At 45.0% G+C, this 22,743-nt stretch overlaps 1 protein-coding gene across 1 annotated transcript; it reads right to left on the reverse strand.

Moving 5' to 3' along the window:
• Positions 1-9,210: 9,210 nt before the first annotated feature.
• SERPINA6 (serpin family A member 6) lies at positions 9,211-21,790 on the reverse strand. Its single transcript, XM_061182844.1, has 4 exons — positions 21,181-21,790; positions 14,817-15,087; positions 10,787-10,934; positions 9,211-9,396 (listed from the first exon to the last, which is right to left on the reverse strand). The coding sequence occupies exons 1-4, from the start codon at positions 21,788-21,790 to the stop codon at positions 9,211-9,213; spliced, it is 1,215 nt and encodes a 404-aa protein (XP_061038827.1).
• Positions 21,791-22,743: the final 953 nt, after the last annotated feature.

The raw sequence follows: 22,743 nt of genomic DNA on the forward strand, positions 1-22,743 counted from the left end.
AATTTCTCATGGAGGCAAAAACAGGTACAAAGTTTATTATCAGAGACACAGCATAACATGTGGGAGAACACACAGAGAAACAGTTTATTTAAGACAGAAGCAAGGCAGAGATACACACCTGGAGAGAAAGAGTGTGGACACCCTCCCTAATGAGGAGAGTGCAGCAAAGAGGTGATTCAAATCACTTATACAGGACAGTTCTTCCGGGTCTTTGTTTACCTTGGGCCGATCACCTGGTTTCTTTTTCCACACCTGCCCTGCCCTAGAACCCTCCCCAACAGGCGTGCACTGCTTTGTGCTAAGATGGATTCCAGCGCAGAGGCCGGTGGGTGCATGTCCGCACTTAGTATGGGGTGGCTCCCCCTCCCTTTTGATCCCCAAGGAGCCTTCCTGCACATGTGCAGAAAGGGAGGTTTCCTTGACCTCAGGAGAGGTCATTTATCTCTTTACTCCAGCAGAGCTCAGCTCCTGCCACTAACTTCGTCCTTGGAGTGTCTGGGGGAAAACAAAGCTTCAGTTTTACTCTGCTTGACAAACACCAGCTGTCCGGCCCAGGGGCCCATCCATCTCCTACCTCACTGCAACCCTGACTCTGAGGGCAATTCCTCCACGAGAATCTGCATCTCAATCCAGGCAGTGCCCCAGTAAGATCCAGCTCCTTGCGGGATGCAGCTGCTACAGGCACTGAACACCTCATGTGAAGGGAGGGCTGGATCTCACGGAGGCCTGCTGGGTCCCCAACCCAAGGTTGTCGGGGGGCGGGCGGGGGCAGAGATGATTAAGACCTGGTCTCCCCCCACCAAGGAACTTTCAGTCCAGTAGGAGAGACAGACCGGTAAACTACCACCAGCCATACAGAGCCTATTTCAAGGTCAGCTTACAGCTTCAGCAGGTTGATGGACTTGTGAGACTGGAATCCTCAAATACCCAAAGGCAAGGCTAATGTAGATCCTTTAAGACAAAAACTCTCAGACCTATTAGACTCTCCTTTTTATAATATAAATATTTTATGTGCCTCTTACTACCCTGAAGTGAAATTTGTAGTTAATAGAACCTACCCACAAAAGTTAAAAAATAATAATAATGCTTTATAATATGGAGGGGAAAAAAGGAAACTATAAGAAAAAAATGTTTCTTTTAGTGTGTAAATGCTCTGGCATAACTACACTAGAAGAGGCAGCGATGCCATCAGATGTGGGACAAGTTGGAGAGTTCCCTATCCTGCACACCTGTTGTATTGGCCATTCCACTCTACAGCCAGAATCACTACCAGTGATGTGGTTTTCTGCAATGGTGAATCATGCTCAGTTCCTGAAAAACAAAATATAAATCTTCCTCTGATTTGTCTTCATAGAAAATTCAGTGGGAATTAAAGCCTTGGGGGAAAATGGTGTTTTTATATGAAATAAAACACCCGTGGGACTGTGAGAGTCTAGACTCAGATCATTTATAAATGGGTTTTCACCTGTATGGACTTGCAGTGGGACATTGGAGTCACGTGGGACCTGGGTTGCTTCACTGTGATGGACAGGCCTGCATGTTCCAGTACGTCTGGCATCTCTGGCCCTCACTCACTAAATGCCAATATCGTCCCTCCAAATCCTTGTGGAAATCAGAAGTGCCCCAACAAATTTCCAGAGTATTCCTTTGAGGCAGTACCTGCTCTGTTGAGAATGACCGCCTGAAGAAGTCAAAGTGAGGGGAGGAGATGGACGAGGCTGGACGGGGGGGTTCTTGGGTCAGACAGCACGGGAGTTGATCTCAGGGTGTCAGCAGTGAGAGGCGGCTTGAAGCGAGATCTTAGTTCCCTGCCCAGGAATTGAACCTGGGCCACCTGGGTGAAAACCAGGAATCCTAACTGCTAGACCACCAGGGGCTAGTGGCTAGGAGCAGAGCCCTGGCTCTTGTCTTCTTTGAAGACAAGAATTTTACAAAAAGACCAAGGCTGTAAAACAGGCGCAGAGTTTATTAGAAGCACAGCACGTGTGGGAGAGCACACAGAGAAGCAGTTTATTTAAGACAGAAGCAAAGCAAAGCTACACACCCAGAGAAGGGTATGGGTGACCTCACTAATGAGGAGTGCTAAAGTGGTTGTTTAAATCGCTTACATAGGGGCCGTCTTCTGGGTCTTTGTTTTCCTTCGGCCAATCATCTTGCTTCATTTCCCATATCTGATCTGACCCAGGGCCTTATGCAATATGCGCTTGCATCTTTTAGCCAAGATGGATTCCAGCACGAGGGTCTCCGGGAGATGGACACACATATTATGGGATAGTGCCCCCTCCCTTTTTGACCCTTGAGAAACTTTTCTGTGCATGTGCAGTCGGGGAGGTTTCCTCGACCTCCAGAATGAAAGATGTGGTCATCTTATCTTTTTACTGAAGCAGAGCTTAGTTCCTCTCAGCGCCTGCCGTCAAGTTTTTCCTTGAAACGTCAGGGGGAGACACGCTCCAACTTGCTCAGCCTGACAAACACCAGCTGCTCAGCCCAGGGGCGCTTCTACCCCCGAGCTCAGAGTCAGCTTTGCCTTCGCATCCCTGGAGCTCTGCAGCTGAGTGGGGGCTGCAGCGGGCAGCCAGGAGGCACGGGCTGCTTCCTCCCGGCTGGGGGAGTGTCAGCTCGGCCAAATGTCTGGGAGGAACCAGTGAGCATGGAGGCTGTGGAGCACGGGGTTCATGGGGGCTTCAGAGGTGCCATAAAAGTCATCGTGGAGCATTTGACCATCTGGGATGATTTTAAAACTGCTGCCAGGATTTCAGAAATGGATCTTTAAAAGGAAGGCAGCAGAATGCATTGGAAAAAGTGTAAGTGCCTGTCAGACACCCTGGGCTTGAATCCCAAGTCCTTCAAATTCCTAGCTGCTGGACCTTGGGAATGTAACCTAACCTCTCTGAACTTGCTTTTCCTTTTCCATAAAATGGCCCAAACTGTGCCTCTGGCCCATGAGTATCTCAGCAGCACCCAGGAACCAGGAAGTCAGTGGGTAACACTGTTTCTAAGGCGGTGGGTCCTGGCTCCCAGGAAGGGTGGCTCAGAAGTTCTCTACCTTCAGCGAGGATGTGCCCTGCACTGCTCCCAGCAGGTCAAGCTCAATGCCTGCCCCGTACTGTGAGTTCTTTCACCAGCTGTGTGACCCTGAACAAGCTCTTTAACCTCTTCTTGCCTCAGTTTCCTGATCTGTAAAATGGGGCTGCCGGGGCAGAGCTGTTAGGACTGTCGTGAGGCTTAAATGAAGTAGTGCCTGTAAAGAGCTTGGTACCTGGTAGGAAGAGCTAATGAATGGTATTTGTTCTATGATTTTAGAGCCAGAATGAACCTCACAGGTAAGCCCAGACCCTGGATTTGGACTTGACAGAGGAGGAGCTGCAGGCCCACAACCATTAAGGCCCTTCCTGCCCGTGTTGGTGCCGGAATAGAATCAGGCCACCTGACTTCCCGTTTGCATTTGATTTCAGCTCGTCACCAGCCTGTGTAGAGAGAGATTGGGAAAGATCTGATAGGAAGGCGTGTGTTGACCAGAGTCACCTCAGGGGAGACAGTACAATCCTTCCCAGAACTCCCTGCAGGCAGGAAGCACAATGTTTCCAAAAGCCACCCTGGAGGGCGAGATCCAGGGGCTTCTGAAGCAAATTTGTCCTGGGACCCAAGGGGCAGAATGTCTGAAAACAACTAGAGCTATTTATTAGCAGAATCAGGCCAGGAAACAGAGAAACAGAGAAAAATCAGGACACAGAGAGAACTGCAGTTGGTTTGCTCTGCGTGGATGAGATCAAGAGGAAAGCTTGGGCGGGTCTGAGGCGCAGAGGTAGAAAAGCAAAAGCTTCTCAAATCCTTGCGACACACACGTGTGGGACAAATGGCTCACTGTTTGCCAAGCGGCCCCTCTCTCTGCCTTCCCCATGGGCCTGCTTTTTTGTAATTTACTTTTATTTTATGTTATTTATTTTTATTTTATTTTTGGTTGCGTCGGGTCTTAGGTGTGGCTCGCGGGATCTTCGTTGCAGCATGCGTGCCCTTCACTGGCACGGGCTTCTCTCTAGTTGCGGTGTGTGGGTTTTCTCTCTCTAGTTGCGGTGTGTGGGTTTTCTCTCTCTAGTGGTGGTGTGCAGGCTCCAGAGTGAGTGGGCTCTGTAGTTTGCAGCACGCGGGCTCTCTCATTAAGGCACACGGGCTCAGTAGTTGTGGCACACGGGCTTAGTTGCCCCGCGACATGTGGGATCTTAGTTCCCCGACCAGGGATCGAACTGTGTCCCCTGCAATGGAAGGTGGATTCTTTACCACTGGACCACCAGGGAAGTGCCCCCCATGGGCCTTCTGATTTCCTGCTCCTGCTCCAGGCTTCCTCCACCCTGGCTCACCAGGCTCCAGTGACACCTAACAAGATTGCTGATTGATCCCTTCTGTCCCCAGCGGTACAAAGCTGATGGCCCAGGCAAGTTCGCTACGGTTGCCCTGAGAAGATGTGCTCAGGGCACTGGTCAGCGAGGTGGGGATAACTTCTGGGTAACTAGGGGTTTGACTAGTTAGCACCTAACAAAGTTTTCTTTCCTTGAGATGGGCCCTTTGAGTGAGAGAGACATGATAATTAGTTTTCTTTAGTGGGTATAAAGAAACAGATGCTCAGAGAGGTCAGTTAACTTGTTCAAGAACACAGAGCTTGAATTTGAACCCAGACCTCTGGTTCCCAAGGCAGTTAACCACCTAGTGTGACAGCAGGTTTTCACTAAGATGGTCCTTCTACTTGGGAGGTTATGTCCTTTCCCTATTTTTCTTTTGTCCTGCGGGTCATTATTTATTTATTTGTTTTTAACTTAAAAAAATTATTTTTAAATAATTTCAAACTTGAAGTAAAACTGCAAGAGTAGTTACAAAGAAATTCTATAACCCTTTACCCAGATTCACTAATTTTGAAGCATTTTCCACGTTTTACAATTCTCTTCTCTCTATATACCCATATCTATATATGTATGCACAGGTGCAAGGTGTGTGTATGCATGCACGCACACACATGTTATCTTATTCTGAACCATTTGAGATGATAAGGTAATCCCAAGAACAAGAATATTCTCTTATGTAAATATCAATAGTATCAATTTCTCAAATCCAAGAAATTTAATATTGTTACACTACCTGAAGCTACAATCATGTTCCAGTTTTGTCAACTGCCCCACTCATGTCCTTTGTGGCATTTTTATTTTTAGCGTAGGGTCCCTCCAGGACCATGTATGCATTTGGAGCTATGTCTCCTTAGTCTCCTTGAATCTGGAACAGTTCTTCAGCCCTTTGTTTGTCTCTTATTATGTTGACATTTTGAAATTTTACCAGTTCTCTCAATTCAGGTTGGTCTGATGTATCCCCATGATTAGCCTCAGATTATACATTTTTGGAAGGAATATCATAGAAACGATGTTGCCTCCTTCTTAGAGTGTCACATCCAGAGGCACACGATGTCTCTTTGTCCCTAAATGGTGATGTTAATTTTAATGCCTTGGTTAAGATGATGTCCGTTTCCCCAATATATAGCTACCATTTCTCCCTTTGTAATAAGTCACTGCTGAGGAGATACTTTGAAACTAATTTAAATATCTTGTTTTTCATCGAATTCCCCATGCCCTCAGATTTGGCATCCATTGACTATTCTTGCCTGAATCAGTATTTACTATGATACTCTAAATCCATCATTCCTTTCATATTTATTTATCAGCATTATTGGTATGGATTCATGAACTCTTGATTTTATTCAATGCATTTTAATCCATAACTGTTCTTACTATATATATGTATATGTTTTGTATGTATGTATTTATTTAGACATTCAAATTGTCCCAGGCATACACATATTTTTAGAAATGTACTAGAAACCATGATTTCATCCCTCCAATTCATGTGCTACCCCACAGGATTCTTCCTTGCTTCCCTCATTCTGTATTTGTGTCTCTTCTTGCTCAATCCTACAAATCATATAAATAACGTCACGTTTGCTATCCTCATCCCATGATGAAAAACGAACCTGAAAAGAGGCCTTCAAGATTGTTTGCAGTCTTGTATTCTTTCTTTAAAATAATTAATTAATTAATTTTTGGCTGCGTTGGGTCTTCGTTTCTGCGCGTGGGCTTTCTCTAGTTGTGGTGAGCGGGGGTACTCTTCGTGGCAGTGCATGGGCTTCTCCTTGTGGCGGCTTCTCTTGTTGCAGAGCACGGGCTCTAGGTGCGTGGGCTTCAGTAGTTGTGGCTCGTGGGCTCAGTAGTTGTGGCGCATGGGCTTAGTTGCTCCGCGGCATGCGGGATCTTCCTGGACCAGGGCTCGAACCCATGTCCCCTGCATTGGCAGGCGGATTCTTAACCACTGCGCCACCAGGGAAGCCCCTGCAGTCTTGTATTCTTAAAACTAGAGGCATATTGTCCAAGCATCGTGTTGAAAATTTCCTTGGGTTAATTCTTTTTCTCCTCTTCAGAATAGTTATATTATCCATTTGAAATATGTTTGAATTCATTTATTTTCTTTTCACTTGGTTTTAGGGCTTTCCTCATTTGTTCATTTAATTTTATTTTTGAGTATATAGAACATTAACATTATTCTAAAAGTCTAAACCATACAAAAAGTTCCATGAAGAAAAGTGCTATTCCCCAACCCCCATCTCTTCCACTCTGTCCTCCCCCTTCCCTTGCAGGTAACCATTTAATTAGTTTCTATTTTATCCTTCCTGTGTTTCTTTTTACAAGGAACGATCAGCATTCCCACTAGCAACCCATGAAAATGATTGTTTCCACACAACCAATAGAGTGTCCTGTGAAGCTTTCACATTTTTGCCAATCTGATGGATAGGAAATGGTATCTCAGTGTAGTTTTCAGTTGCATTTTTTATTATTCAGTGAAGTGAAACGTATTTTCATATGTTTAAACACCACATATTAAGGATATTAGCTCTATCAGTGACATACCTTGCAAATATCTTCTTTCAGGTTTTCACCTCTGTTGACTTTGCTTATGAATTTTTACCACGCAACTAAAAAAATATTTTTATATAGTCAAATTTCTCAATTCTTTTAAAAATTTCATCTGGACTTTGAGTCATGGTTGGAAAGCCTTTTTCTACACCTAAATTATAGAGGAATTTACCCATGTTTTCTTCTAGTACTTGTATAGTTTTTTTTTTTTCATTTAGATCTCTGATTCTTAGTTTATTCTTAAGTATGGTGTGAAGAATGGGTCTAATTTTACCCTTTCTGTTTTTCAAATGGCTATCCAGTTGTCCCAATAACATTTATTTAAAAGCCTTCCTTTATCAAATATTAAATTTCCATTTGTACTTGAGTCTATTGCCAGACTTTCTAACCTATTTCATTGGTCTGCCTATCTATTCATATACGAGTACCATAGATTTAATTAAAGTATCTGTGCCGTATGCTTTAACATCTGGTCGGGCCAGTCCCCTATCTTCCCCACTCCCTGTCCCTGACATCTTTTTCTTTTCAGTGTTTTCTGGCTACTCTTGCATGTTTATTTTTCTATATGGACTTTGGTATTATCTTGTCTATCTCCAGAAAAAGAAATTGCTAGTATTTTTATTGGAATACAATTAAATTGATAAATTAACTTAGGGAAAACTGATATCTAGATGATGTTGAGCATCTTATTCAAGAAGGAATATCTTTGCATTTGCTCAAGTCTAATTTTGCATCTTTAAGGAATATTTTATAATTTTCTCTATATAGATTCTGCACATTTCTTGTTTATTTCTAAGTGTTATATCCTTTTGGTTGTGATTGGGTTTTCTCTTCCATTATGTGTTTTAACTGCTTGTTGTTTGTGTATATGAGGCATTGCTTTTGCATGTTAATTCTATATTCTGATACCTTGCTGAAATCTTTATTGTTTGAGTTTGTTTTATCATTGATTTGCTAGGGTTATGCAAGTATATTACATGTCATCTGCAAATAGACAGAGTTTACAATTCTATGCCGCTACTTTCTCTTGTCTAACTGCTTTGTCTAATACCCCCAGGACTATGTGAAATGGTAGTGAATATAATGAGTAGCCTTGTCTTACAGTAGTGGGAATGCATTTAGTGTTTTCTTATTAAGATGCTGACTTTAGAAACATATAAATATGTATATTTAAGGAAGTATCGCTCAATTCCTTTCTCTTAAGATATATGCTATATCTATCATCTAATTATCTATATATCATCTATTTTCTATCTATAATCGATCTCTCTCTCTCTCTATCTATCCATCCATCTATCTATCTATCATCTTCCTATCACCTATGTAATCTATTTATCTATCTATCCATCTGGTTCTCTTTTATTTCATTTAATGCTTTTTGTCCTGAACTGTGAGAATAAGGTCTCTTCCTCCTGCGATCTTTCTCTAGTGCCCTCTACTGACAAAGTTTAATATCATGCCCAGGGGCACAGTAAAACTATTTTAAAAGGTCCAGATTGGTTTTTGCAGAGCAGCAATGAAGGGAGGATTTGGAGTCGAAAAGCAATAAGTCGATAACTATTTTTGCTTTAAACAGTTAATTATTACTTTAAATATATTTAAAAATATTTTATCTTTGTCCACATATTTACTCTTTCCAGGGCTCTTCATTCTTTTGTGTGTCCATCTAGAATCATCTTGTTTCTCCATAAAGAACTACTTAAAAAAAGTCTTTAGTGAAGATGATAAGCCTCCTCAGCTCTTGTTTGTCTGAAAAAAAAAAACAAACTTTATTTTGCCTTCATTTTTGAAGGATTTTTTTGTTTGTTTTTTGCTTTTTGAAAGATATGACATTTCCACCCTAGCACTTTAAAAACATCTTTCTGTTGTGTGTGTGTGTGTGTGTGTGTGTGTGTGTGTGTGGTTTTGTGTTTTTTTTTTCTGTTGTGTTTTGGCTTGTGTGAGTCCTTCTTTTCAAGTTCTTACTTGGAAATAATTTCAAACTTACAAAAATTTACAAAAATAATAGTGTTTCCATATACCTCTCACTGTGCTTCCATACATCACATGACCCTAGGACAATGAGCAAAACTAGAAAATTACACTGGTACAATATTACACTGATGTTATTCAAGTTTTATCAATCGTCCCACTCTTCTCCTTCAACCACACTTGTCACCAGTCGCAACGACAGTTATTTATTACAAGAGGTGAACCTCTCACTCCTTTCTGTGGGGTCCCTGGTGCCCGAGTCAGACGCGCTGTGGCTCCTGGGGGCGTCCCCTTAGGTCGGATTCACAACCTTGCCCAGGAAGAGGCTGCTCCACGTGAAGTCGTCGAAGATCATGACAACGAAGGGCCGGTCGAAGCGGATTGTGAGAGGCTCGGGCGCCGAGTTCCGGTGGACCTGGGTGCGGGCGGCTGCCTCCACGCCCCTCTCATCCAGCTGCAGCGTGGCCTTATGGACCACCTGGTGGGAACGGACAGAGCGTGGAGGGTGAGCACCTGCTGCGTGGGCGGAGCTTTCCGAGCCTCTTCGCTTCGACTCCTCCCACCCTCAGTTTTCTGGATGGCGAAGCTGAGGCTCAGAGAAGGTCACTTGCTGGCTCCTCGTCTACGTGGCAGCCCCAGGACTAGCGCTGGGGTCTGTCCACCTCCGGAACCCAGGCCACACTTAGACTTCCTCCCTAGAGAGTGGGCAGCTGGAGCCGACCCATGGAGAGCAAGGGACTTGGGGCTGAAACTGGACTTCGGCATCCATATCGGGCTCCCCTTACCGGGTCCTGGGCTGGTGGGGGGACACCTCGCTCCCTCTCCACTCTGCCAGTAATTGAGAGGGTTCAATTTATGCAAAATGCTTGTGCCCACTCTGTAGGGAAAAGGGTCATCTTTGCCTGCTGAAACATCCTTTGTTATGATCAAAATTAGAAGATATTCTCAAGTCAGTAAAATGCTTGAGTAGTTTGCATCAAAAGCCTTGGAAAGATCAGAACTGGCTGATTAAATAACAACCCCTATGGGACAGGACTCTCACTGATGGAGCAGCAGGGAATCAGAGGCTCAGAGTGCTCTGTAAATAGGCTACGGAGAAGCTCAGCCGGGCTAGGAACCCCTGCAGTGTGTTTTGGGAATATGAGGTTTTGAGTCAAATGTCAGGCTATTTACTAGCTCTGTGACCTGAGAAACTAGGGTAACACCCACCTCGTAAGGAGGTAGCTATTTGACTGAGTTCTTCACACACACAGGCTTTTTATTGAGCACATACTGTGTGCCGACATCACGATGGTCAAAGTCTGTGTGCACGAGGGAGGGGGCTGCTGCCACCACAGCTTTCTCCTGTTCCCTCTTGTGTTTTGTCACCCACAGGACTGTAAGATCCTGTGAGGGCAGGGCCACGTCTGAGGCATACCCAGTGTCTAGCACAGTGTGGGGCACATAGAACATGTTCAGTAAATATTTTCTGAATGAATGAATAACAGAACATAGAGCTGAAGGATGGAGATAAAGAACATCATTGGATAGAACATTCAGTGTGATCTCACGCGACGTTTCCTTTTTCCTGGGGGCTCCTCACAGTCCTGCCATGATGACTTTGTCTTCCACAGTGGCCCCTCTGTGTGGCCTGGCAGAATGGTGGACGCCTGAGCTGTGGTGCTCCCTTGTCACTAGCTTCCTGTGTGACCTTGGGGACATCAAGTTCTTGCTGAGCTTCCATTTAGCCTGTTGTAAAACTAGGGGCTTGGACAAGACCTCTCAGCCTGGGGCCTAGAAGCCTATTCATGAATGGGTTCCATGTTGCTTATTATTATTTGTATTGTGAATTTGAGGGGAAAAGAAGGACGGGCTCTAGAGACCCCTACCTTTGACACCTTTGGCAGGGCCTCTTGGGTGATGCCTGAGAAATGTGTCCGGTTATTGAGCAAGTCTGCAATGCCCATGTCCCCCATGATGCCCCCAAGGTCGTAGCCTCCGGAGATGGAGATCTTCGGGATGTACAGGTCCACCAGGCTGCTTGGGGTAAGCAGATGGGGTTAGACTTGCCCAGGGCTGGGCCCGGCCAGCCAGATTCCTGTTTCCCCTGTGATCCCTCCAGACCCTGCCTCCCAGCCAGACCTGCTCTTTCGGGACAGGGAAGGAACAGAACAAGAAGCAGGATCTGCCTCTCCCTCCATCACACATGCATCTTCCTCGCCGGGCCTCTGGATTGCAAAGTCCTTTCTTCTCAGCTCTTTCTTTGAGCTGATTCCACCTGATCCAGCTAAACTACCAGACACTGAAGCAAAGAATACCTAAAGAAGTCCTTGTGGGCAAAAGAAATAAAAGCAAAAATAAACAAATGGAACTGAATCAAACTTATAAGCTTTTGCACAGTGTTTAAAACCATAAACAAAACAAAAAGACAACCTATGGACTGGAGAAAATATTTGCAAATGATGCTACCGACAAGGGCTTAATTTCCAAAATATACAAACAGGTCAAACAACTCAATATCAAAAAACTAAACGACCCAATCAAAAAATGGGGAGAAGACCTAAATAGACATTTCTCCAAAGAAGACATACAAATGGCCAAGAGGCACGTGAAAAGATGCTCAACATCACTAATTATTAGAGAAATGCAAGTCAAAACTACAATGAGGCATCACCTTACACCAGTCAGAATGGCCATCACTAAAAAGTCTACAAATAATAAATGCTGGAGAGGGTGTGGAGAAAAGGGAACCCTCCTACACTGTTGGTGGGAATGTAAACTGGTGCAGCCACTATGGAAAACAGTATGGAGGTTCCTTAAAAAACTAAAAATAGAGTTACTGTATGATCCAGCAATCCCACTCCTGGGCATATATCCAGAAAAGATGAAAACTCTAATTCAAAAAAGATACATGCACCCCAATGTTCACAGCAGCACTATTTACAATAGCCAAGACATGGAAGCAACCTAAGTATCCATCAACAGATGAATGGATAAAGAAGATGTGGTATATATATATATATATATACACACAATGGAATATTACTCAGCCATGCCATTTGCAGCAATATGCTTGGACCTAGAGAATATCATACTAAGTGCATTAAGTCAGACAGCGAAAGACAAATGTTATATGATATCACTTATATGTAGAATCTAAAAAATAATACAAATGAACTCATTTACAAGACAGAAAGAGACACATAGACATAGAAAACAAACATAGCTACCAAAGGGAAGAGGCGGGAGGGATCAAGTAGGAGTATGGGATTAACAGATACACACTACCATATATAAAATAGATAAACAACAAGGATTTATGGGGAACAAGCACAGAGAGCTATATTCATTATCTTGTAATAACCTATAATGGAAAAGAATGAAAAAAAGGATATATATATAACAGAATCACTTTGCTGTACACCTGAAACTAACACAGTATTGTAAATCAATTATACTTCAATTAAAAAAAAGAAAAAACAAGAAGTCCTGTGGTCCCCCAAGCACCCCCTGGCAGAAGTGGAGGAGTGGAGGGAATGCGGCTGGGAGCAGGGGTCCTGGCCCTAGCCATGCCGCTAATGCTGTGTGGCTTTAGCCAAGTCCTGTCCTTCTCTGTGCTAGTCCTCATCTATACAGCAAGGGAGAGAGAAGATGCCTGAACCCTGAAGTCAGTGATAGGGCACCGGCTCTCCAGAGGGTTGGAGGGAAGGCATGAGACCTCTGCACTTGAGCACAAGCTGCTCTGGGGAGGTCTGGAGGCTGGCAACCCGGGGGAAGTGAGGAGGAATCCAAGGCCAGTGGGACGTGTGACTTCTCTAGATGGGAAATGGCAACAGAAGGTAAGGGAGGCCGACCCATACCCAGCATTTGGCTGACCTTCCTGACCTCCTTTATCTCGTCTAATCCGCGCAGGCACACACAGCCTTGGAGTCAACATCTTTAACTTCCAGATTGAGAGACTGAAACTCAAAAAAAGCTGAGGAATTTCCCCAAAGTCACACCGCTGGGAAGCAGCAGGACCGTGAAGAAACCAGGACTAGTTAACTTGGAGCCCCACGGCCCCAGCTCGGAGAGCTGCCCCACGACCTGCGCGGGCAGCAACTAGGTGACAGCGGAGCAAGGGGGCTGGGAGGAAGGCTCTCGCGAGAGCGCCCCGTGAGTGGGACCCAGAGGCTGCCGGCGGGAGGTGGGGTGTCATCTGGGCCCCGAAGGATGCTGAGCTCGGATGCACTGGAGAGCCTGGTGGGGAAGGGCGTGGTGGCGCTGGGAGGGGTGAGGAGGGAGAAGGGGCCGCGCAGGCGTGCAGGTGAGGAGCCGTAGGCCACAGCGTTGGGATGAAGGAGAGAACTCATGATGTCTAAAGGTGCAAAGTTTTACCTTGAATTTTTTTTAAAAAATCTAGAAGAAAATGGTATGTGTTACTGACTAATGTTGTTTAAGTATTTAGGTGCAAAATTTTACCTTGAATGTTTTTAAAAAAAATCTAAAGGTGCAAAGTTTTACCTTGAATGTTTTTTTAAAAAGTCTAGAAGAAAATGGTACCTGTTACTGACTAATGTTGTTTAAGTATTTTAGTGAAGGGATTATTTTTGGAGTAAAGAGAAGGGGTGTCCTTCGCCTTATTTTCAACACACTGGGGTTCAGAATTTGAATCACGGTGCATTGTCACTACCTGGTGGCACTGTATCTGAATTACAGGTTCCCTTCGAGGGGTGGGAGTGAGGCGGAGTGGGACGGTTGACCTGAAAAGCTGGCAGATGGCCTCCCTGACTTGACTGGTGCCATTTCCTCTTCCATGCATACTCTCGGGGAGGTTGCCACTGACTGAACTTCTACTCAGGCTTAAGGCACAGTTCAAAGTGAAAGCGATCTGCTCTGCAGCCCCTTCTCCATTCCCCTGGGTGAGAGTCCGGCGTCCCACCCTCCCTCAAATTGTACACATTATGCATCTCCTTCCCTGTCTTGCTCTGACAGAGCTTATGACATTGTACCGCTATTAATTCCACCCGAATCCGTTTTCTGCTCTAGAGTGCATCCCTTCTGCTTAGCCTAGGGCATGGTACATAGCAATTGCTTCCATATATATATTGAATGAATGAATGAATGAATGAATGAATGACATGGTGCCTGGCCCACGAGGCTTCCTGAGCGACGCTAGATCCAAGTGCCGGCTCCTTCCCCTACAGCCCTCTTCCCTGTGAGTCTGCACCCCGCCACCCAGCTCCCATGTTGGTTGGCTCCTTCACAGACAGAACTCTAATCTCCCAAGAGTGAGGACCATCTTCTCGAGAACACCTGCCCCCTCCTCCAATGTGAGGATCAGAGCTGGACACAAGCTTGACTATAATTTTGATTTCCCTCTAGCTCAGAGGTTCCTGGGAAAATGAGTTTATTACGTACTTATGTCCTTACTTTCTTACTTATTTACTGATTGATTGATGGAAGAAACATTAGAGTCCCTGAGTGACTTAACCATTTGTAGGCTTTGCGTTGGTTCCAGGGTCATTACAGTGGTCATTTTCATTATATCTTTTTATGGTCTCCCAGGAATCTTTAGTGGTGCTTGGTCTCAGGTAAGCAAGATAATAAAATGGATCAATGAGGGCTGGGTGATGGGTGAATTCAGTTTAAGAAAAAGATGAAAGATGTGATAATACAGAGGGTGGCTATCAACCTGCTGGGGAAGGAGGACCTCACTTTGTGGAATGCCCCAGAGTATCAATAGCTCAGTGTTAATCGACAGAAAGATAAATAAGTGTGACCTCTAGATCAGAGAACCCAGCAGACAGGAAAATAATGAGCCCTGGAAGGCGAGTCTGGGGGGAGGAAAGATGGCCAGGTGCACCCCTTTTCCACTTGCCCCACTTTCTGGGAACACGTCCAACTGCAGAAATCAACACAGCTGGCTGGAGGGCGTACCTGTTGGTCAGGGACTTGGACCACCTCTGAATGGTGTCCCGGCTCAGCATGGCAATGACCGTGTCCATCTTCCCCTTGACTGGGAGGACAAAGAAGACGGTCTCGTTGCCCGTGTAGTCCAGCTGTACCAGCTGGCAGGGGAGCACCGAGTCGTTCAGGTACTTGATGGTGCTCGACTGGAACATCATGGGCACCTTCACCGTGGTCGTCTCATTCACGTAGAAGTTATCTTCCCTGGTGCTTTCCGGGTTGAAGGAGTGTGCCCACGTGCCTGGGAAGAGGGGGGAGGGGGAGGGGAGGAGACAGACCTGTGAGAGCAGGAGGAAAACGCAACTTGGGTGGCAGCAGAGGGCCAGGGGTGACCGCCAAGCAAGTTACACGGTGGCCTCCCTCAACCTGGAAGGTCCCCACCAGAGCTGCTGGAATTCGCTAAGATATGAAATTCCCAGAGGTTTAAAGCCTGTTCCATCCTCCACCCTTTGGGAAGGCTTGAGGATTAGCACGATGTCTGAGACTGACTTCTAAAAATGGAAAGAGGGAGAGAACAGAGAATGCTGGCCCTAGGATTTGGGAGTAGGATTCAGTAAACCGGGCTTGGCCTTGTTGCCCCCGCCCTGGAGTGGCTTCTGGACTGGAGGGCTTTGGAGGTGGTGCTGGGGAACAGAGCATCCATTGCATCCCCACCCCCTGATGTGTGGCGACAGAAGCCCAGCAGGCAGTTTGGCCGCCCAGTCAAATGTACCCACTTTCTTGCAGGAGGCTCCTCGCCTCCCGAGTGGCCCTGAGGGCCACAGTACATTTCCCAGAGGCAGAATCAGGGCGAGATGAGTCCTTCAAGGTTGCAGATTCCCACCACAGCTAGACTCGACTCCACTCCACCACGTTCCATGATGTCATTATGCAACGTTTGTTCCCCTTGTGATGGGGAACTCACTACCTAACAGATGGGACTTTCCACTACTGGTCAACGCTGAAGGGAAGGAAACTGCTCCTTAGATGAAGCCAAACCCTGCCTGATTGTAATGCCTGCCGACTGAGCCTCTTTGGCCCTTGAGTTTATTCCGGAGTCCTCTTATAGGTGATAGATTTTTGGATATTTAGACATGGATTGAGTCTCACCAGGGCCTCATCTGCTCTAGGTTAGGTCTCCCCAGGTCTGGAGATGACTGAGGACCCTGAGTCCAGCAGGTCCCGAGTGTCCTGGCTGCCCTTGACCTCCGGCCCAGAAGCCCCTGTGGGGTCACTGTTTCCCAACTGAGGCTGCCTGAGGGTGGCCAGAGCATAGCCACAAGCAGACATTTCTCTATCCCTCTGCCTGTGGGATCTCTGGACCACGAAGCCAGAACTCTTGGTTCTGAGCCAGCCTCAACCCCCTGGAAGGGTTACTAAGGGTGACCATGGGCAGTGGCCGGAGGATGTAGGGAAAAGAGCAATGGATGTGGCGCCTGGAGACCCAGGGGCTGTGCCTGGTCCATCCCTAATGACTGAGGCTGTCTCACAGCACGTGAGATAATTTGCGGGTTCTCAAACCATCTTCTAAAGGAAGTCTGGGGTCCTCAGAATTGAAGAGGGGAGTGCTTTGTGACTAACTTGTCCAACTCACAACCAAAAAATGTAGATAAAATATTTTTCAGTGCTAGGTTTTTCATCCTTAGAAGTTTGCTTTGTGCTTTTTACTGAGTATTTCTTTTCTAGAAGCAAGTATAACATATATCCAGTTTGGCAGAAAACCAAATACAGAAGGGGATCTAACCTCTACTTTAAGGGATTTTTTTTGTTGAAAATTCTTGAGTTAGGAGAACTTACGGTAGAGAAACCTAAGAATTTATGAAGGGAAATTGGAGAGAGCAAGGATGAGTCCCTGGAAAATCTTTTAACAGTATTTCTAATGTTCTCCAAAAAAAGAGATGTCAAGACAGTCCACTGAGTAAGGAACATGCCAGGGACACTGTACATGTCCTAAGTTTAGTGATGAGAGCCACACCATTCTTCATTTCTATTTATTATCCTGGTGTGCTGGAAACATTTCAGAGTATCTCTCAGCTTAAACAGGGCTTGTTAATTAGCTTTGCCTGATCACAGAAAATCTGTGTACAAACAGGCAGCCCACACTCCTGTCAATGTCTGTTCCTGCATTCAAATGTTCAAATCCTCTCAGATTTTATTACCAGGAGCTACTGTTTCCCATCAACTCAGCCCCACTGTGGTCATGAGAATGCTTAGAAACTGTGAGAGCAAAGCCGTGCGCCAAATGATACCCTGCCAGCCCTTGTCCTGCCAGCCCCCGCTCAGGCTCCTCGCAGGCTCAGGAGGGCCCTCTCTCTCTCTGGGTTTTCTGTGCTCTTCTCCCCAGGCTGTGTGACCAGAACCTCTATGCAACTACTTTGGAGTTACTTCCATTTGCCAAGCACTATGCAAATGCACTGGACCTCCCAAAGAGATGAGGATGCCATGCATAAGAGTGAATAGTCTAGTGGGAGAGATGGCCTGGAGAATTCATGGGAGCATCCAGAAACATTTCCGGGCAAACATTCCCTGAGTCCTTGGCCCCCCAGGGTCAGGTGTAAAGAATACTGCCTTTTGTGTGGGACCACAGAAGATCTTAAATAGCCAAAGCCATCTTGAGAAAGAACATAGCTGGAGGCATCACACCTCCTGATTTCAAACTGTATTATAAAGCTATAGTAATCAAACAGTATGGTACAGGCATAAGGACAGACACATAGACCAATGGAACAGAATTGAAAGCCTAGATATAACTCCTCCCGTATATAGTCAACTAAGATATGACAGGGAAACCAAGAATACTGAGTGGGGAAAAGATAATCTCTTCAATAAATGGTGCTGAGAAAACTGGATATTCACATGCAAAAGAATGAAACTGGACCCCTATCTTACATCATTCATAAAAACTAACTTGAAATATGTGAAAGACTTAAGCATAAGACCTGAAACCATAAAACTCCTAGAGGAAAATGTAGGGAAAAAGGAACTCTTTGATATTAGTCTTAGCTATGATTTTTCTTTTTGAATATGACACCAAAGGCATAAGCAACAGAGGGAAAAATAAACAAGTGGGATCACATCAAACTAAAAAGCTTCTGCACAGCAAAGGATACAATCAATAAAGTAAAAAGGCAACCTATGGAATGGAAGAAACTATTTGCAAAACATACATTTGATAAGGGGGTAATATCCAAAAATATATAAGGAACTCATACAACCTCAATAGCAAAAAAAAAAAAAGCCCCAAATAATCAAATTAAAAAATGGGCAGAGGACTTGAATAGATTTTTTTTCCAAAGAAGATATACAAATGGCCAACAAGTACAAGAAAAGGTGCTCAAAATCACGAATCATCAAGGAAATGCGAATTAAAACCACAATATCGCTTCACACCTATCAGAATGGCTATTATCAAAAAGAAAAGAGAAAACAAGTGCCAGCAAGGATGTGAAGAAAAGGGAATCCTTGTGCTCTGTTGGTGGGAATGTAAATTGGTGCGGCCATTATGGAGAACAGTATGGAGGTTCCTCAAAAAATTAAAAATAGAACTGCCATATGCTCCAGCAATTCCACTACTAGGTATATATCAGAAGGAAGTGAACCCACTATACTGAAGAGATATCTGCACTCCCATGTTCATTGCAGCATTATTCACAATAGCCAAGATGTGGAAACAATCTAAGTGTCCATCAATAGATGAATGGATAAAGAAAAGTGTGTGTATACACAAACACACACACACACACACACACACACACACACCCCAACTGGAATATTACTCAGCCATAAAAAGAAGAGAATCCTACCATTTGCAGCAACATGGATGAACCTTGAGGGCATTATGCTACATGAAATAAGGCAGACAGAGAAAGACAAATACTGTATGCCCTCACTTACATATGGAATCTAAAAATACAGAATTTATAGAAACAGAGAAAAGAATGATGGGGTAGGAGTTTCAGAGAAATGGGTAAAGGTGGTCAAAGGTACAAACTTCCAGTTATAAGATGAATAAGTTCTGGGGAATCTAATGCACAGCATGGTACTACAGTTAATAATACTGTATCATATACCTAAAAGTTGCTGAGAGAGCAGATATTAAAAATCCTCACCCCCCGGCCCCAACACACAAAGGTAACTGTGAGGTGATGGACGTGTTAACTAACCTTATCTGGGTAATCATCTCACCATACATATACATATATATCAAATCATCCCATTGTATACCTTAAGCTTACATGATAAGTCATTTATATCTCAGTAAAGCGGGAGAAAAAAGAAAATGCTGCCTTTGCTGGTCAGTCTCTCACCCTCACTACCATCCAAGAAGGGAGGCCTTTGCCAGGTGGGTTCCCAGACTTGTGCTGGAGAATAGACAGAGAAAGACCAAGAGGCAGGAGGACGGCTCACCAAGATGCTAAGTCTGTCCAGGTAATAAAGATCTGGGGGAGGGAAGGGGTTCAGTTGGCTAATGGGGGGCCCTGAGTGAGAGCTGGGGAGGAGAGAAATGGGCATATGGGATAATCTTTATGTTGTTGAGAGACACATTAAATATTATACTTTTTTTTTTTGCTGTTTTACCTGCACTTCTTTGTATATGACTACTTAATTGAAACTGAACCACTTGGGTCCAGGTTTACACGTTCTAACAAGATGCTTATTAAAATTGGGTGTGGGCAAACTGCAGAGGATGCGTATGAGAGACAAAGATTTGCTGGAGAGAATCAGGGGAGGCTTCACGGAGGTGGTGACTTTTGAGCCAAGATTTAAAGGGTGGGTAGAAGTTTTAGGCAGTCAGACAAGTTGAGGGAGGGCTCAGGGGACAGAATGGGCATGGGCCTTGTGTCAGGCAGAATGCCCCCCCCCCCCCGCCCCAAGGATGTCCTAATCCTTGCAACCTGTGAATATGTTATGTTATGTGGCAAGAGGAAATTAAGGCTGCTAATCAACTGCCTTTGAGTTAAGGAGAATTTTCTGGATTATCCAGGTGGGCCCACTGTAATCACAAGCATCCTTAAAAGTAGAAGAGGATGGCAGGAGGGTCAGAGTCAGAAAGGAGACGTGATGGAAGTAGAGGTCAAAGCAATGCGATTACTAGCTCTGAAGAGGGAAGGGGGCCTCAAGCCAAGGAATGCAGGTAGCTTCTACAGGCTGGAAAAGGCAGGGAACAGATCCTCCCCTAGAGCCTCCAGAAGGAACACACCCTGGCGTCACCTTGACTTTAACCCAGAGTGGCCCATTTTGGACTTTTGACCTCCAGAATTGTAAGGTAATAAATTGGTGCTGTTTTAAGCCACCAAGTTTGTGGCAATTTGTTACAGTGGCAATAGGGAACTAATACAGACTTCCATGGGGATAGTCATGCTCAAAGACATGAAAGGAATTTGGTGTGATTGGATATTGTGTGTGTGTGTGTGTGTGTCTGCTGTGTATTGGGAACTTGTATAGGGGAAAATGTTGAGACCTGAGTCTGGAGAAGGCAGAAGAAGCAGGTGATTTCTCAACCTTGGGACTCTAGCCATTTGCAGGCAGATATCACTGTGGGGGGGCTGTTGTGTGCATTGTAGGACGTTGAGCATTCTCCTTGGCCTCTACCCACAAGATGCCAGTGGCACACCCCACCCCACCCCCAGTTGTTACAACTCAGTGTCTCTAGACATTGCCAAATGTCCCCGAGGGTGGATGGGGGTGGGAATCACCCCGGGTTGAGGACCACTGCTGTAGACTAAGGACTGTAGATTTCATTCTCGAGGATAATATATCCCCAAATTACCTGCTCGTCCAAACGATTGGGGAAGGGGGCCTTGTTAAAAATACACATTCTAGGACATTCTTGCATCAGTTTTGCTCTAGTAGATCTGGTGTGGGCTCTGGAATCTGTAATTTTAACAGGTCTCCGTGGTGATTTTTATGGACAGGCATTTTGGAAAACTTTGCTCCGAACTGGTGAGGTGGGGCTGTGGTTTGGCTGAGAGGGGTCTTGGCTGGAGCTGGCTTGGGAAGTGCATGCAGGAAGGCTTAGGGGCCATCTGGAAGTTCCTGAGGGTGGTGGCTGTGTCTGTCTGGTTCTAGGCTCTATTTCCAGCCTCTGACCAAGTGCCTGACTCACAGCCAGAACTTGGCCAATATTTGTAGACCACTAGGCAGCCAGACTGTTCATGGCTACATGTTTGGGCCTTGAAACAAACTGCAAGAGCTCGGGCAAGTTGCTCTACGGGGTGTCATTTTGATCCTTGGTAAGGATGATATAATTTCACCTTTCTAATAGTATCAAGAGTACGCCCTTAGTTTTGATGGCTTTTACTATCCTTGGCAATAGTAGATGGGGCCTTGTCAGAATGGGATGGGTGAGGGGTACCTTTAAAGAAGATGTAGTTGACCAGGATGAGCATGGCTGAGCTATCTTGCTCCGAGAACAAGTCCACGATTTTCCCTTGCGTCTTATTTTTGATATACTCGTTGATTTGTCTGCTGGCTCCTGCCCAGTCCTGGAAATCTGCAGTCAAGGCCTCCAACTCATAGTAGTGCTTGGTGTCTGCTGAGAATGACTCCAGAAGTTCCAGGCTGTGGTCAAGGAACATGGCATTGCCCATGATCATTTCCAAGGTGGTGTTTGACTCCCTGAGGAGGTGGTGGAGATGCCGGAAGCCCTGGTGGATCTCAGCTTCGGACATCTCAGTGAGGTTGAAGCCCAGGCCTTGGAGAAGCTGCTCCCGTGTGTAGCCTCTGGCGCCCAGGGACAGCATAGCCAAGGCTGTGGAGATGCTCACAGGGGAGATGAAGACATTCTTGCCCGGAGCTGAGGCCACTAAGTGCTTATACAGGGTAAAGGCAAAGTCAACGTTGTTTGGAGCCAAGTGCCGGTGAGGGTTCCTCATGCTCATGTCAGTGTCAGGGTCCTTAGCCTGGATGGTCCAGAGCCCACTGGTAGACAGCCAGAGGAGACAGATGTACAGGGTGAACAGCATTGTTCAGGATGGCCAGGCCCTGGAAAATCAGAAATGCTCATTAGATGATGTGGGGCCTCCGAGGCAGTGGGGCATGGTGAGCAGTAGGCAGAAGACCCCATGGAAGACCCCCCCTCAAGCCCCAATTTCTTCTTCTACATTGGCTGTGTGACTTGGGGCAAGTCAGGACTCTGGGCCTCAATTTCCTCAACCGAAAGTATGAATTAAACCTGCTATGATTTATCAAATACCTACCAAGTTTCCAAAATTTTGCCTCACCAACAATAAAGTACATATGATTATTTTGATTTCAGGTAGGCAGAAGTGGAAGCTCAGAAAGGTTAAATATCCACCCAGTTGATATATTCAAAGTACTGAAAGAAAAAACTATCCACCAAGAATACTATATCAGGCAAAACTGTCCTTCAAAAGTGAGGGAGAAATTAAGACATTCCCGGATAAACAAAAGCTGAGGGAGTTCATTACCACTAGACCTCTCCTACGAGAAATGCTAAAGGCAGTACTTCTGGTTAAAATGAAAGAACACCAGAAAGTAAATAGAATCTGTAAGAAGAAATAGAGATCTCTGCTAAAGGTAAATATATGAACAAGTATCAAAGCTAGTATTATTATGGTTTTGGTTTGTAATTCCACTTTTTATTTTCTATATGATTTAAAAGACTAATGCATAAAAAGTAATTATTCATATATGTTTTGGGACCCACAATGAATAAAGATGTAATTTGTGACTTAACTGAAAGGATGTGGGAATGGAGCTATATAGGAGCGATTTTTGTATGCTACTGAAGTTTATCTGGCATAAATTCAAATGAGAGTGTTATAACTTTAGGATGTTAAATGTAATTTCCATGATAACCAGAAAGAAAATAGCTATAGAGTATGCACGAAAGGAAGTGAGAAGGGAATTAAAATGTTTCACTACAAAAAATCAACTAGACACAAAAGAAGACAGT

The sequence above is a fragment of the Eubalaena glacialis genome, chromosome 2 (assembly GCF_028564815.1).
Source record: "Eubalaena glacialis isolate mEubGla1 chromosome 2, mEubGla1.1.hap2.+ XY, whole genome shotgun sequence".
Lineage (NCBI taxonomy): Eukaryota > Metazoa > Chordata > Mammalia > Artiodactyla > Balaenidae > Eubalaena > Eubalaena glacialis.

Bases quoted from the DNA above. Each gene is read 5' to 3' on its own strand.
- SERPINA6 (XM_061182844.1), bottom strand. From the start codon at position 21,790: ATGCTGTTCACCCTGTACATCTGTCTCCTCTGGCTGTCTACCAGTGGG. The intron at 15,088-21,180 runs GTACCCCTCACC...CCCTCTTCCCAG, and splicing joins CAACTACATCTTCTTTAAAG to GCACGTGGGCACACTCCTTC. The intron at 10,935-14,816 runs GTACGCCCTCCA...TACCCCAAGCAG, and splicing joins TCCAAGTCCCTGACCAACAG to CCTGGTGGACCTGTACATCC.